This window comes from Benincasa hispida, chromosome 11 (assembly GCF_027475165.1).
Source record: "Benincasa hispida cultivar pf3 chromosome 11, pf3_genome.v1.1, whole genome shotgun sequence".
Lineage (NCBI taxonomy): Eukaryota > Viridiplantae > Streptophyta > Magnoliopsida > Cucurbitales > Cucurbitaceae > Benincasa > Benincasa hispida.
In genome coordinates this window covers 69,399,212-69,413,772 of record NC_143488.1, presented here as the reverse complement: position 1 = coordinate 69,413,772, position 14,561 = coordinate 69,399,212, and the positions used below count along the sequence as shown (strand labels likewise).

The following is a 14,561-nucleotide window of genomic DNA, read 5'->3' as shown; positions in this document are numbered from 1 at the left end:
AAACTACTATAATACGTGGGTAAGAGAACCATCCCAACAATTATCAACCTCCAACTAAGAGTCCACATTGAAGATTGTAATTTGTAACAGAACAACTTGAATGAAATCAAAATCAAAGATTACCTAATCTTTCAACCCATCTCAAAACAAATGAGATTCTTCAATCAAATAATAACATTCTTATGTATGTTGCAAGCCCTATGATGATAATTTCCAGTTCATCATTTTTATAAGACAAACTCTGAGGACTCGACGTTCAGCACCCGACAGTGCACGAAGCCAAACTGGGATCTTTTTATAGGTTGCAAGCCCTATGCAATTGAATGTTTGGAAATGTTGCTAGAAGACATGTTTCAGGTATAAAGATGGGCACAAACTAAGGTTCCAAGCTCGACGAAGGGTTACCACAAATGTTCATAGTGGTAAAATATCTTCTAACAACATTCAAGAATCCTAATGTTCTTAAACCATTAAAACAGACAAACACTCTTGAAATCAAATCAAATTCTTCCCACTGAATTGCAACTAGAGAAACATACACAGGGAATGAATGTCATTAACTTCTATTCATTACAAAACAGGAAAAAATCAATTTTGAAGTCACAAATTATGTTCCCAAACACATAATAAACAGTGTCTTTGATTGGGGTTTACCTCTATTAACGACTTTTTTGATGATACAGTACTTGCAAACATAGCATCCCTCCCCCCGGAAAGAAAAAAAAAAAAAAGAAAGAAAAGAAAAGAAAAACCAACTGAAGATGTACTGACCTCAGCAAAACATGAGCGACTCTTGTGGGATTTGATATCCACTTCCATAAAAATCTTATCAGCTCTATTCTATATGTTCTTGTAATCATCATCTTTAGCTTTACCGGTGTGTTGACCAGCCATCTGTATGAGCTACTCCAACTAATTCAAATTTTTCATCATTTGAGGAAACCGGGAACTACCCTTGTGATGTATTTCAGATGTTACCTAATCAACCAACGATCTTTTTATTACTTTGGGAAGAAGATGTATGGATAATGGATTCAGGAATACAATTATTACTTTCACAAGTAACCAAGAATGTAAATGAACAATATTACAGCTTATGTGGCCAAAGAAGAAATGAGTTTGACTCTACAGGGCATTTATAAGGTCTTTATGACAATAAAACCATGTAAGTATCAACTCCCATGGAGATATGGGGGTGGGGGTCCAAGAAGATCCAGAAAACTATTGAGAATTAGGATCATTGTTACCAACCTCAGAGAAAGCCTCCCTCTGACCATGTACCACCACCTGCTTTTCCATTTTGGCCGGCAGTTTTCCGATCAGACGCTTGATAATAGTTATCATATCCATCATCTTTTTGGTCATCCCAGCCAGCCCAGCCATCATTACTATTATTGTTGTTATGGTTTCCACTCCCTTTGGTTGTTGTTTCCTCTTTCCTGTTGTCTTTGGTATCCCAATCATCCCAAGAACTTGAGTTGTAAGAATTATTATGTCCACTTCCTGATGATTGTCCTGTTCCAGAAGAAGAATTCCATCCTTTGTTATCATGCTCAAATTCTTGATAATATCCATTTTTCTCATTCTCGTTCCGTTGCCAGCCATCATTCTTCCAGTTCATGCCATCTTTGGTGTATTCTTCAACCTTCTGTGAAGCCATTGCCATTACACCTCTCATAATTCCCCACGTCCTTTGCCCAATTTCTGTTGTTTTTGCTGTGACAACATTGACGGTTTCATTTACTTTGTAATCATAGCCACCCTCCTTCACCTGTTAAAATAATTTACAAAATGTACATTTGGGAGGATAAAAATTTCAGTACCAAACTAAACTTAGCTGCCATGGGGATCAGGTAACAAATCATGACCTAGAACTCTAGAAGATACAAGAAAAAATTACACACCAAACAGAAGCAAAGTATTCACGAAACCGTTATTACCAAGATGCAATTGAAGAATTATCAAGGAAAAGAAAAGGCAAACTAAGTAAATACCAAAACTCATGTCCACACATAACCAAGCTCATCTTTTCAAAAGCAGAAGAAGACATTGACGAAAGGATTCTTAATATGCAATACGAAGTACCAACAATACAACTCTTATAATTTAGCAATAATATCAATTTCAATCAAAGTAATTACAACATGAAAGTGCTTACACCAATCTGAAGGTAAGTACCTTGGTAGTCAGCTCTTTTGTTCCAGCTTGAACAGCATTTGCAGCCGACTGAGCAGCAGAAGCAGCAACCAGAGATAATTTACCAAACCCCTGAAATGAAATGAGGCATTTATTGATCAAAGCTTAAATAAAAAATCATTACAAAAGCACAAAAACAAACAGAAAATATTGATTAACACAACAACATAATACCTGAGAAACAACAGAGAAAACATCATTTTGTGGATCATTCCTTTGTGCAGGTGCGGGACTCGACCCAAATCCAACATATTTTCCTCCTTGTGATGGTGGAATTCCTTCAGGCCTAGAATCATTCTCAGCGATTTTCCTAGCGAAAAAATTGTCTTTATTTGCAGCAGAAGCCTCCAATTGAGACCGTGTATAAATATCCTCAGTCGATTTAGACCTAGACGGCATCCCTCCGCCGCCCATGCCTCGAACATCGCCGGTCGATTGGTTACGCCTCATATCACTGGAAGATCTAAAATTATCGTCGTTATCCCAACTATCCCAACCTCCGTTATTCACCTTACTCCCTCCTCCTCCTCCTCCTCCTCCTCCACCAGCACTTTGCGCCAATGGAGGCCTGGATTTCCCTACTCCAATATTCTCCTTCACCGGCGGTGGATCCTTCCAAGATCGGCCCTCAGCAAGAGCTTGAATCCGATCCCTATAAACCCCAGCCGCACTGGTATTGTATTTCGTTACAATATCAGTCTCCTTAGGTATTCCATACTGCGCAAGGAAGGCGTTGAGCTGTTCATTACCTCCAGCCTCCATCTTCTTGATCTGGATCTCAGACCAAGAATCCATAGTAACAGATCTAACAAAAGAGATATGAACACCAAGGCCACGGTGCTTCCCGGAGCATTCCAAACACATGAAAACCCCATAAGAAACGGAGGCCCATTGCGGATTCTTCTGGGAACAATCAACGCAGATCTTATTCCCGGGCCGTGATTGAAGGTCCCGTAGCCGCCGTGACGCCGCCATTAAGATCAGATCCAATTGAATTCAACGAATTAAAAGGTGAAATCGGAAGAAAATCCGAAAGAAAGAAAGAAAGAACGAAAGAAAAAAGCTCACAAACGTAAAAATCAAAATTGTTGAAACAATAATAATGTAAAGGGGGTGATGAAGGGGAAGGGCCGCCGATTAGGGCGCAACCTTAAATTTCAAATCAGTTTCTTCTTTGGTTGCTTCAACCTCTTCCTCTTTCGCCGAAACACCGACACCCTCCACAAATCGTCAAATGCTCCTCCTTTTTAGTGTTCCGTTTTCATTTAATAGAATAAAACAGAAACAATAATTCATATTACAAATCCACTCACATTATAGACTTTTTTTTCTTTTTTCTTTTTTTTTAATTTCACCATTTTCTCTATTTATTTGTAACTCTATAAATTAGAAATAAATAAGTATATCCTAAGCTTGAAAATGTTTTTTCATTTCTCGTTCCGACTTTTGGACTTTATATTTTCTTTCCTGATCTAAATTCGTTTTCTTTTCAATTCATTTTTCTCTCTCTCCTATCATAATGTCGTTTCTTATTTAATTTAATTCATGTATTTCTAAAATATTTATATTATGTTCTCATTTTTTTTTAATACAATAAAGATGGAAAGATTTAGATCTCATGCATTTTAGTCACTAAATACGTTTATGATGTTCGTTGAACTTTGCTAACTTTGTCATATTTTTTTGTTCTGCTTATATTTCGTCTATCAAATGTTTCAAAATTTAGTGCATATCTGAATATTTTGAGTCGAGTTATCACTCATGAATCTTGTAATGCAACAAAGGCGTGATCACTTTTTTTTCCTTACATTTCTAACTAATAAAATCAATGCTCAAAATAAAATAAAAATAAAATGATCAATTAGGAGTTATTATCCAATTGAGAAAATATGTACTTGCTAACTTATTACCAATTTTTTATTGTCAGTATTAATGTACATGCAAGATTGTTAAGTAATTTAAAAAATGTTTAAATTTCTTTTCTTAGGTAAGCGAAAATACAAAGCAACGGAATCAATTACCTCCTCATCTTCTCGTTAAGAATGAAGGAAGGATACAATTGGAAGAAATCTTTTTTCATATCATAGAACAAGAGAGGAAGTTAAAGCTACAATACCATGAGCATATTTGACTTCAATGTTTTAATTTCAAGTAAAAGAATATTTATAAATAATGTACTTCAAACAAAAAAAAGAAAAGAAAGAGAGATCAAACATTTTAGTTTAAGGTTGATGTTATATTTTTTAGTGTCAATTGAGTTATATTCATTCAGATGAAGATATTCGCTAATCTGAACATAATTCAATTGATTAAGACATATATTTTTTTTTTATTAATTTTGCTTCTATTAGTTTATCTTTTATTTTAGGCACAATTTCTCCAATTGGACCTTTTTTACCTACGTATGTAGCAATTACACTGTACCTTTGCCAGTGTAAATTAATTTTTAAAAATGGGTGGGGGAAGAAAAACTCCTATGTGTCGATGATTAAGTAAGCTTATTTGGTTTTATAGTTGGGCTTAGTTAAGCCCACTTCTATACAACATTTAGCTATCAAAATGGGCCTGAGCCCAATACAACAATTAAATGGGCTGACAAGCTAGGGAGGCTTTCTTCGATGTTGAAGATATTTAGCCCAATTAATCTCGGTGTTTGTTTAAAGGTTGGATTTGGGATAGGTTAGACACCCTAGGTCCAATTCTTGTTTTGGATAAGGGTTTAGATAGTCAAACTTCTTACCCTCTTTCTCATGAGTTTGAATAGTGTTTACTCTTCTTACACTATTTAAATATATGGGTTACAAATTTTTTTTTCTAATTTAAATTAAAAAGTTTGTCGGCCAACTTATGTACACCACCTTCAACGACCACTTTTTACCAACTCTGATCACCACCTCCGATGACTGTCGTCGACCACTTTTGGTCACCACTTCCGATGACCCTTTCGACAGACTTCCAACCAACAACTCAAACCAAACTTCGACCATTATCGGCCAACTTCGACTGCCACCTCCGACGACCACTATTGAACCACCTCTGGCAACCCCTGCCAACGAACTTTTGGTTACCAACTCTAGCCAAACTTCGGCTACCACCAACCAACTTTAGAAATATTAATAAAAACACTTTTAATATATAAGAAACCAAACAAACTTGCATATAAAAACACATCTAATAAGGAATTGCCAAACACATTGTGTGTTTTTATTTTAAATGGTTTTTTAATCAAGAGTGTTTAAAAAAAATCTAATTCATTTCAAACAGGCCCTTAGTTTAATTACAATAATATTTTTTAAGTTAAACCTTCTCTATCTTCTAATTCTTTTTTCATTTGGAATTTTTCTTTTTAATTATTATTATTTATTAGATTATTATTTTTTAATTTGTTCTCTTCCTTTCTTTGTTTATATGTTTCCATTATTTTAGGAGGTTTCATTTTTTTTTTTTTAAATTTCTTCTAGCTGTTAATTGATCACTACTAGAAATATCCCTTATATGTTTTTTTCCCTATTATTATTATTATATTATATATAAACATTTTTAATAAAAATTGGATAGTAAAGAGGAATAAAAAGTAGATTAAACTAGATTTTTGCATAATTAAGTATATTTATTTAAACTATATGTGTATAAAACCCTAATATAAATTAGTAAAAGAGACAAAAATCTATATAACATTTTATTTCAAGACCTAGTAAAATCAAACTATCAAATTATTAAAATAATAAATTAAATAAAATTATAATTTTAGTCAAATCTATATTTCAAAATTAAATAACAAATATTCTTCTAATTTTTTTAGATTATTTTAAACTTAACTATATTAAATAATCAAGATGACATGTTTGAACTAATCTAGAATCTAACAACTAATTAATACAAGAAAATACTTCACAAATTCAAGATTTATAAATCTGTACTTCATTCACATGTTTCCTAAGTTTGCACTCCAAACACAACTTAAATTCAGACTTCCAAAACTTACGTTCCAAACACAATTTTCTTAAACCAGCTACCTAAACCTCTCAATCTAATCTCAGGTTTATATTCTCAGACTCTACATTCCAAACCTGCGCACTAAACGTCTCCTTAGGGTCTTCAAACATTTCTACAACAAAAAATAGTCATCAAATATCTAGGAGAAGATTGTTAGTATTTCCAACGGAATTTGTATCTAACAGAGGTGTGTATATATTTAATCTTATATAGTGTAATAAGGGGTGACATGAGAATTTTAATCTTCGAACTTAAAAGAAAGAAGTATATATTTATTATTATCAAAGTAAAAATTTAATGGAAGCTTGTTGGATGTAAATATAATTACGATAAGCATAAGTTTCTTCTTATCACATAAGGAAGGAATACTCAATACATATCCACAACCCTATTCTTTGTATGACCTATGCTCATCTTAAATGTCGATAGTAATTTAGTGGCTAAAGTTACGAAATGGTCTTAAAAATTCATTATTCTTTAATTAATAATACTTTTTTTTTTTTTAAAAGCGTGCACACACGAAAACACACCCGAGCTCGAACTTTATACATTAATATAGAAACAATTATTAAAAAAACAATATTTACTTTTTGGTGGACTTCTTGCATTTGTTGGATGGGCCTTCAATGATTTTGCTTACTTTGGGCTCAAATATTTGTGGGCCACATTGTTTTTGTGGGCTTCTTTGACATATGGGTTGGTCCTAATTGGAGCCTACTTAAAAATTCACTTTTAGAATAAACGATGGATTGTATAGCAAAATTTTTTTAAAAAAATATCACAAAAAATAGCAAAATCTATTCGTAATACTTGAATATAACCCAAGCTACATCTATCTCCATACATCCCTTCAATCATAAAGAAAAAAAAATTATATATATATATATTTGTCACGTGACAATTTGTAATTTGAAACTTTGATGTTTCTTATATTACATAGATATATATTCAAGTGTTTTTTTTTCTTATAATTAAATTACTCCCAATTAAATCCTAAATCTTACATCATGAATTAAAATTTTTTTTTTCGTTATTTTTTTTCTTTTGTTTTTGTGTTGATGTCGTTGTTAGTGCAACGGAATATCTCAAGCAAGTAAGCACTTCACTAGTTTTGACATTCAGTTCCCTTGGCCAGCCTAAGTTTAAGTCCTTCCTTTTATAAATAGAATAATTGTTTTTGTAATATAATCGATTTTGATTACTTGCATAAAGTTATATATATATAGACGACAATCAAAAAGAGAAAAAAAAAAATTAATAATGGAATTCTACTTCTCTAGAATTACATTATTCTTCAGCATTGATGTTACCATCATTTCTATAGATTTAGCTTTCATGCTTCAATTGCTTTTATATATTTAGTAGCATCCACAAAGCACGGTCACTGATACAAATACACAAGGATGGAGTCACATAGGAGCCAGGGGCACGTACCCCCCTCAAATGATCGATTTTTGTATTTTTAATATACGTTTTTAAGTAATAGTTAATAATATTATTAATAAATGTGCATTTATTGTCAAATCTCTTTCGTGGTTCAGTGGTTAAGGGGTTGATTGATGCTCCACGGGATCTAGGTTTGAAATTCTTGCTTAAAAATTGGTTTATCTTTAAAAAAAAAAAACTAATTTAAAAGTGGGATTCCTATATCTAACTTGTTTGTCTTGATGAAAATAAAAATCCTGATTTATCTTAATAGATATAGAAGTAGGATTTTTTTAAAATTCCAAATATGAAGTTAAAATACAAAGTAGGTTTTAGCTTTCTAGGTTGCAATTGTAAATCAATTTCCAAAAAATTAGAAAATCAATGCAATTCCTTTATCTTCTATGAAAGTTTTTTTCCCTTCAAAATTTTAGGGAAGTTTTAAATCTCAATTCTCAACAATGTTCTCTTGAATAGGTAACGTTTACTTTTCTTTTCCTACGTAAATTTCGTTATATATATTAGTTTTAGACTTGTACAAGATTATTTATTTGTTACTCGCTAGGCTATACGTATCATATCAATGATATGTAAGTTTGAAATTCTTCTTAGACTTTTTAATTTTTATATTTTTAAATCTACATAATATTTTTTAATATTTTTATTGTGAATACTTTTGTAGAGTTAGCTCTAATTCAATATGGAGAGATATTTTTATCGTGTCATTAGTTTTTTTATATAACTTTTATATTTACATTACTCTCTATATATTTTCGTTTGTTTCCATGTTATTTTTACATTCACATAACTCGTATAGGTTTTTAAAATTAATTTCATGATTATTTGTTGTCACTTGTTTGGATATATGAACTTGGCAAGTAAGTTTTAAAATCTTCTTAGACTTTAAGTTTTTATGCTTTTAAATCTATATAATAGAATATAGTATTCTTATTATTAATACTTTTGTAGAGTTAATTCAAAGTTAATATGGAGAGATATTATAAAAGAAAAAAAATAGAGACAATAAATGCATCATCTTCAAAAAAGAAAAATGTTTTTGGGTTTTGATCGATCTTATACAAAATTTAATCTAGAAGAACTACCCATAGATCCTAGTTTAAGAACAAAAATTTATGATTATAATTATAATATTCGAGATCAAGTTCGTAAAGCATATTTGCTAAAAAGTCCTTGTCAGCCTCGAAATCATACTTTTCCACTTAAGAAATTTGGTACTAAGTCAAGAGGATCTAACCTAGCTTGGTTTAGTGAATATTCTAATTGGTTAGAATAATATAGTATTTTAAAGGATGCCGCATTTTGTTTATGTTACTATTTATTCAAACTAGAAGTAAGTGAAAAGTTAGAAGGTGACTATTTTGTTAGTGAAGGATTTTCTATTTGGAAGAAAAAAGAGAAATTGTATATTCACGTTGGTGGTCCTAATAGTGCACACAATATGACTTTGGGTAAATGTGAGGCTCTTTTGAAACAAAAACAATATATTGAGACTTTTTTTAAATATGATGTCTGACCAAGCATGAGTTGAGTATTAAACTTGATTAGGTGCATTGATTGATTGTATTCATTTTTTATTATGATAAGGACTTGCATTTCGTGGACACAATGAGACAGATGATTCGAAGAATCAGGGTAATTTTCATGAACTTTTACAATGGTTATGCAACCATAATAAGGATATTGAAACCGTGACTTTGAAAAATGCCACAGATAGTTTGAAATCGACTTCATTTGATATTAAAAAAGATATAGTGCATTCCATTGCAGTAGAAGTTGTTAATATAGTTATAAAAGATATGAGTGACAAACAGTTTTCTATCTTGATAGACGAATAAAAAAATGTATCTTCAAAGGAGTAGATGTCAATTGTATTGCGATATGTGGATAAAGGTCATGTGATTAAATGATTTGTTGGAATCATACATGTCAATGATACAAGTTCTTTATCACTTAAGAAAGCCATAGATGATTTTTTTTCTCAACAATGTTTAAACATCTCTAGTTTACGAGGACAAGGATATGATTGAGCAAGTAATATGCAAAGTTAGTTCAATAGATCAAAAGCACTTATCTTAAAAGAAAATTAATGTGCTTTTTACATTTATTGTTTTTCTCATCAGCTTTAATTAGCTCTTATAGCTACGGCTAAAAATCATGTGAAAATTGTTGGTCTATTTTTTATTGTTACAAATGTGGAGAATGTAATTGGGGTGTCAGAAAAACGTTGAGATATTCTACGAGAGAAATATAGAATGAAAATTTTTGAAACTTTAAATAATGGTGAAATATTAAGTGGTTGAGGGTTAAATTAGGAGACAATGATTAAACAACCAGGAGATACTCGATGGGGATCACATTATTACTACACTTTAGCGAGTTTTATACAATGTTCTCTTCAATAGTTAATGTACTTGAGAAAATTGTGCAAGGTGGTTCAAATTCAGAATAAAAATATGAAGCAAAGACTCTAATAAGTTCAATCCTATATTTTGATTTTATTTTTCATATACATTTTATGAAAATTATCCTAGGAATCACACGTTACTTGTCTCAAGCATTACAAAGAAAAGATCAAGATATTGTGAATGCAATGAATTTAGTTAAAATCTGTAAAGAAAGGCTGTAAAAAACAAGATAGTCTGATTGAGATTCGTTGTTGAGTATAGTTTTTTATTTCTGTCATAGTCATGATATTGAAGTCCGTAAAATGGATGAACTATTTCTAATTCGAGAATGACAAAGGCGAAAATCTCAACCAGTTACAATTTTACATCATTATTGCGTTGAAGTTTTCTATACCGTCATTGATATGCAACTTCAAGAGTTGAATAATCATTTTACTAAAACAAATACTGAATTACTTCTCTGTGTGGCATGTCTAAAGTCGAATAATTCATTTGTTTCTTTTGATAGAAAAAAGCTTAGCCAACTTGCTTAATTTTACCCAAGAGACTTTTTAGCCATTGAACTCTCTATGTTTGAGAATCAACTTCAAAATTACATTATTGATATGCATTCAAATATTGAGTTTGTTGAGCTAAAAAGTATATGTGAGCTTGCAGTAAAAATGGTCCTGATAAATAAAGACAAGGTCTATCCATTAATTTACAGATTACTCACCTTGGCGTTGATTTTACCTGTCGCCACAGCTACTGTAGAGAGAAAATTTTCTACTATGCATTCTGTAAAACTCGATGCATAGTCAAATGGGAGATCATGGATGAATGATTGCCTTATAGCCTTTATTGAAAAGGATTTATTTGATAAGTTAGATACTAAAGTTATAATTGAATGGATCGGATCCCACAGCGGAAGCGTTGTGAACGTCTTGCATCCCGCAAATCGATTTTTACATAAACTAGTAAACTAAAACATAATATACGTAGAACAAACATATAAATAGCATCATGTAGGGAAATGATAGAGCCCTTCTTACCTTTTTAGATTCTTAAGCTCCTAGAACGTTGCTCTTGATGTTCCAACGAACGACTCCTCCAACGATCTTGAACACGAACGTTTTCTTGAACAATCTTGAACACGATCACGAGAGCAACCTTGTTATTCTCAAAGATTTCAATAGAAGGATAAGTGGTATCCAACTATTGGAAGAAGGTGGGGAGAAATTTTTTTTGGGAGAGTAGAGAGAATTTCTTTTATGGCTTAGGAAAAAATTGCACAATGAATGCTTGCAATTATGTCGTGTTCTGTATGTCCCAAAAGGGCCATAAGGAAGACTTTATATAGAGAAGGGTCAACCCCTTCTCTTAGAGACCCTTCTCTTAGCCTTTTCCTAATTTTTTCTTGTGCACAATTAATTAAATAATATTTATTTAATTAATTAGCACAATCAATTAAATTACACTTATTTAATTAATTAGCACATTAATCAAATAACACTTATTTAATTAATTAGCACATTAATCAAATAACACTTATTTAATTAATTAGCACATTAATCAAATGACTTTTTATACATTAAATCCAATTTAACATCTATATATTTAATTATCATAAATATCATATGTATATATGCAACATATTTCTATTAATTAATTCTTTGTGAATCTAATTTATTTGAATTAATTATTTGAATCTTATTAAAATGTTTCTTTCCAATTTAATTTGAACTATATATCATATCCATAATCAATTACATATTAATATACAATTTCCTCAATTTGATTTGGACAATTCAAATTATCCCTTTTTTATATCCTTTAGTGAGCTAACAAAGGGTCTTGGTGGATCTGTAGATCAGAAGCTCCAACGATATGAGACTAATTGACTAAACTCATTAACCAAGTTAATCAATATTCGTAAACTTCGGGTACACTCCACTAAAGACCCACGACTGCACTCTTCTCACCACAGATATATTTTTGTGTCTATGGATATAGACCATTAACAATAAGTTAATCCTTCACGAGTGTTCGTAACTCCAACTAGGTCAAATTACTGTTTTACCTTTGGGTTACCTCTAACTTCTAAAGTACTAGTGCTCCACTAATGAACTGAAGGAAATTAAAACATGAGGATTTTCATGAGCAGCGGAATGGTCGTTCCAAATTTCAGTCATATTTGAACAACAACAATTACAGTACAAGAAATGGAAACTACAGGATATGCATACAACGAAATTACAGCATGCTTTTCTTAAGATCAAGGGAAGAATTACACATACCTTTGAAGACTCATCTTCAACACCCTTGATCACGAATGCTCGAACAACCCGCAAGAATGCAACACTCGAACGCTCGTACATCACGACCGCTACACTGCACGATCACAGCGAACTCGAACATAGTGATCTCCAAGATCACAAGCACCACGAACGACCTCCAAAAATCTCGACAATGCCGAGTTGAGTATGACACCACCACAATGGCTACCTTGGTATTCTCGGTGTGAGATCCAAAAGTGTGGGCTCTGTGTGGATTTGGTTAGAGGACGAGACTGGAGGAACAATCATGTAAACGATTGAGCAAGTGGGAGATGATAAGTCTATCATATAGACGATGCCCAATCGTTTAACAACCGCTATGTGATCGTTTAGCAGAAGCTGCACGATCGTTTAGCAGAAGCTGCACGATCGTTTAACTAATCGACTAGCTAAGTGATCTATCATATAGAAACACTCCATGATCATCTAGTCTCTCTTCAGCTGTCGTTTAGCAAATCTAATCTACTTGACAGCTACCATGAGTAATTTTCGAGAATGGAAATTTCAATACAACAACTATTAAATTCAGGAAAACATTTTTCTTTTTATCTCACGGTTACTATGAAGCCACTAATGACCTCCCACTCATTTGGTTATTAGAGAAAAAGAGATAATTATCCAATAATTAATATTATTATAAATATATATGATAACCAACTTACCATATTATATCTATAACTTATAGTTTTAATATTTCATCTCATGAAACATATAAACCATAGCTTTTTTTCTTTTTCATGGTACTTAATGTAAATCTCATTTACATTAATCCTCCACTTGATGTATCTCATACATTACACCGATTATATCATATATAACCGAATTACCTTTTGTCAATTTATACATTTCAAATCAACACCAAGAATCGATTCTCAACTTGAATTCATTGAGCTACCAAGGGGACCTTATGGACCTGTAGTTCGAAGCTCTAATGGTACGTGAATAACTGACTAATCTCTTTAGTCACAGAATCTATCATCTGTTAACTGCCAGACACTCTAATAAAGACCGACAGTTGAACTCTCCTTACTATAGATATATTATGTGTCCATAGCAACCAATCAACACTGCGATAACCCTTCACAAATCGCTTGTAAGTATAGCTGGGCCAATAACCGTTATACCCCTGTAGTTACATCTAACTCCTTAAGTATCACTGATTCCTCTAATGAACATAAGTCATAGTCCTACTATGACTGAGTTCTCTCTTCCAAAGAAAAGCTATGGCCACTATGTTCAAGCCTCGGAATCAGTCCTTAAGGGAGCAATTTATCTATTTACCCCTGCTTCAGAGAAAGACTGAATTCCATCTTGTGTAACTGAGCTCCTATCTCCCAAATCAGAAAAATTCCCAAAAAGGTAGGCATGTTGAGTTGCAATCTGTCCACTCTCACCCATTCTAATCAAAAGATCACCCTCAAAGGTAGAAGTTACCAAAACATTCAGGATTGAGGTCATGTCATCTATGGTCGTTTAGGTAAGATATAAGTCTCTAGTATCAACGATGTTATATAAAAAGAAGAATCATCTTGTGGTCTGATCTTATACAAACTCTTTGTATAGGACACCCCCACTCGCATGTCTCCACATGAATGGTCAGGATCTACCATCTGTAGTAGTTTACAGCACTTGCAAATCTTTACAAAGCGGGTTGTATCCGTAGTATCACCAAGATCAGGTAGCCTTCTTTAATCCTTATACTACAAACCTATTTAGGTTATCACTTAAGGCATGATCCACTTATATATCTCATATACATGTTTAAGTTTACATACGATAACCATGGAGCTTTGTTTATTGGATATGAGTAAATGCCAGAAAAAAATAACTCTAATTTTATTCATAACAACGTGTATAAATTAAAAATTACGAGACTCTGGGAGAATTAGGACACCAATCTCAACAATCTTCCACTTGTCCTAATACCTCGAGAGACTAATGTACAATACAAGATAAATACATGTACAATATACAATAAACTAGGGCATACTCTAGTATCATCTCCCACTTGCCCTTGACAAGATGTCGCATGTTCCGCAGACCCAGACTCTCTAAGTGACCCTCGAACACTTTAGTCGTGAGAGCTTTTGTATAGGGATCAACAACATTGTGCTCCATTGCGATCTTCGTGACTATCACATCACCGCGATGCATAATCTCCCTGATCAAGTGGTATTTCCGATCTATATGCTTGCCCCGATGA

General features: G+C 32.5%; 1 protein-coding gene and 1 pseudogene across 1 annotated transcript; one reads left to right on the top strand and one right to left on the bottom strand.

Annotated features, from left to right (window-relative positions):
• Positions 1-489: 489 nt before the first annotated feature.
• Positions 490-3,623, bottom strand: LOC120091037 (putative ADP-ribosylation factor GTPase-activating protein AGD6). The gene is made up of 4 exons (XM_039048834.2): positions 2,371-3,623; positions 2,179-2,268; positions 1,252-1,771; positions 490-978 (listed from the first exon to the last, which is right to left on the bottom strand). Exons 1-3 carry the CDS (start codon positions 3,169-3,171, stop codon positions 1,253-1,255), a joined length of 1,410 nt encoding a protein of 469 aa, XP_038904762.1. The 5' UTR covers positions 3,172-3,623; the 3' UTR covers positions 490-978; position 1,252.
• A 5,453-nt stretch (positions 3,624-9,076) lies between these two features.
• Positions 9,077-10,264, top strand: LOC150032844 (uncharacterized; annotated as a pseudogene).
• Positions 10,265-14,561: the final 4,297 nt, after the last annotated feature.

Excerpts from the sequence above, each read along its gene's own strand:
- LOC120091037 (XM_039048834.2), bottom strand. The coding sequence starts at position 3,171 with ATGGCGGCGTCACGGCGGCTACGGGACCTTCAATCACGGCCCGGGAAT. Across the intron at positions 2,269-2,370 it reads TTTTCTCTGTTGTTTCTCAG|GGGTTTGGTAAATTATCTCT; the intron begins GTATTATGTTGT and ends ATTTCATTTCAG. Across the intron at positions 1,772-2,178 it reads CAAAAGAGCTGACTACCAAG|GTGAAGGAGGGTGGCTATGA; the intron begins GTACTTACCTTC and ends TTATTTTAACAG.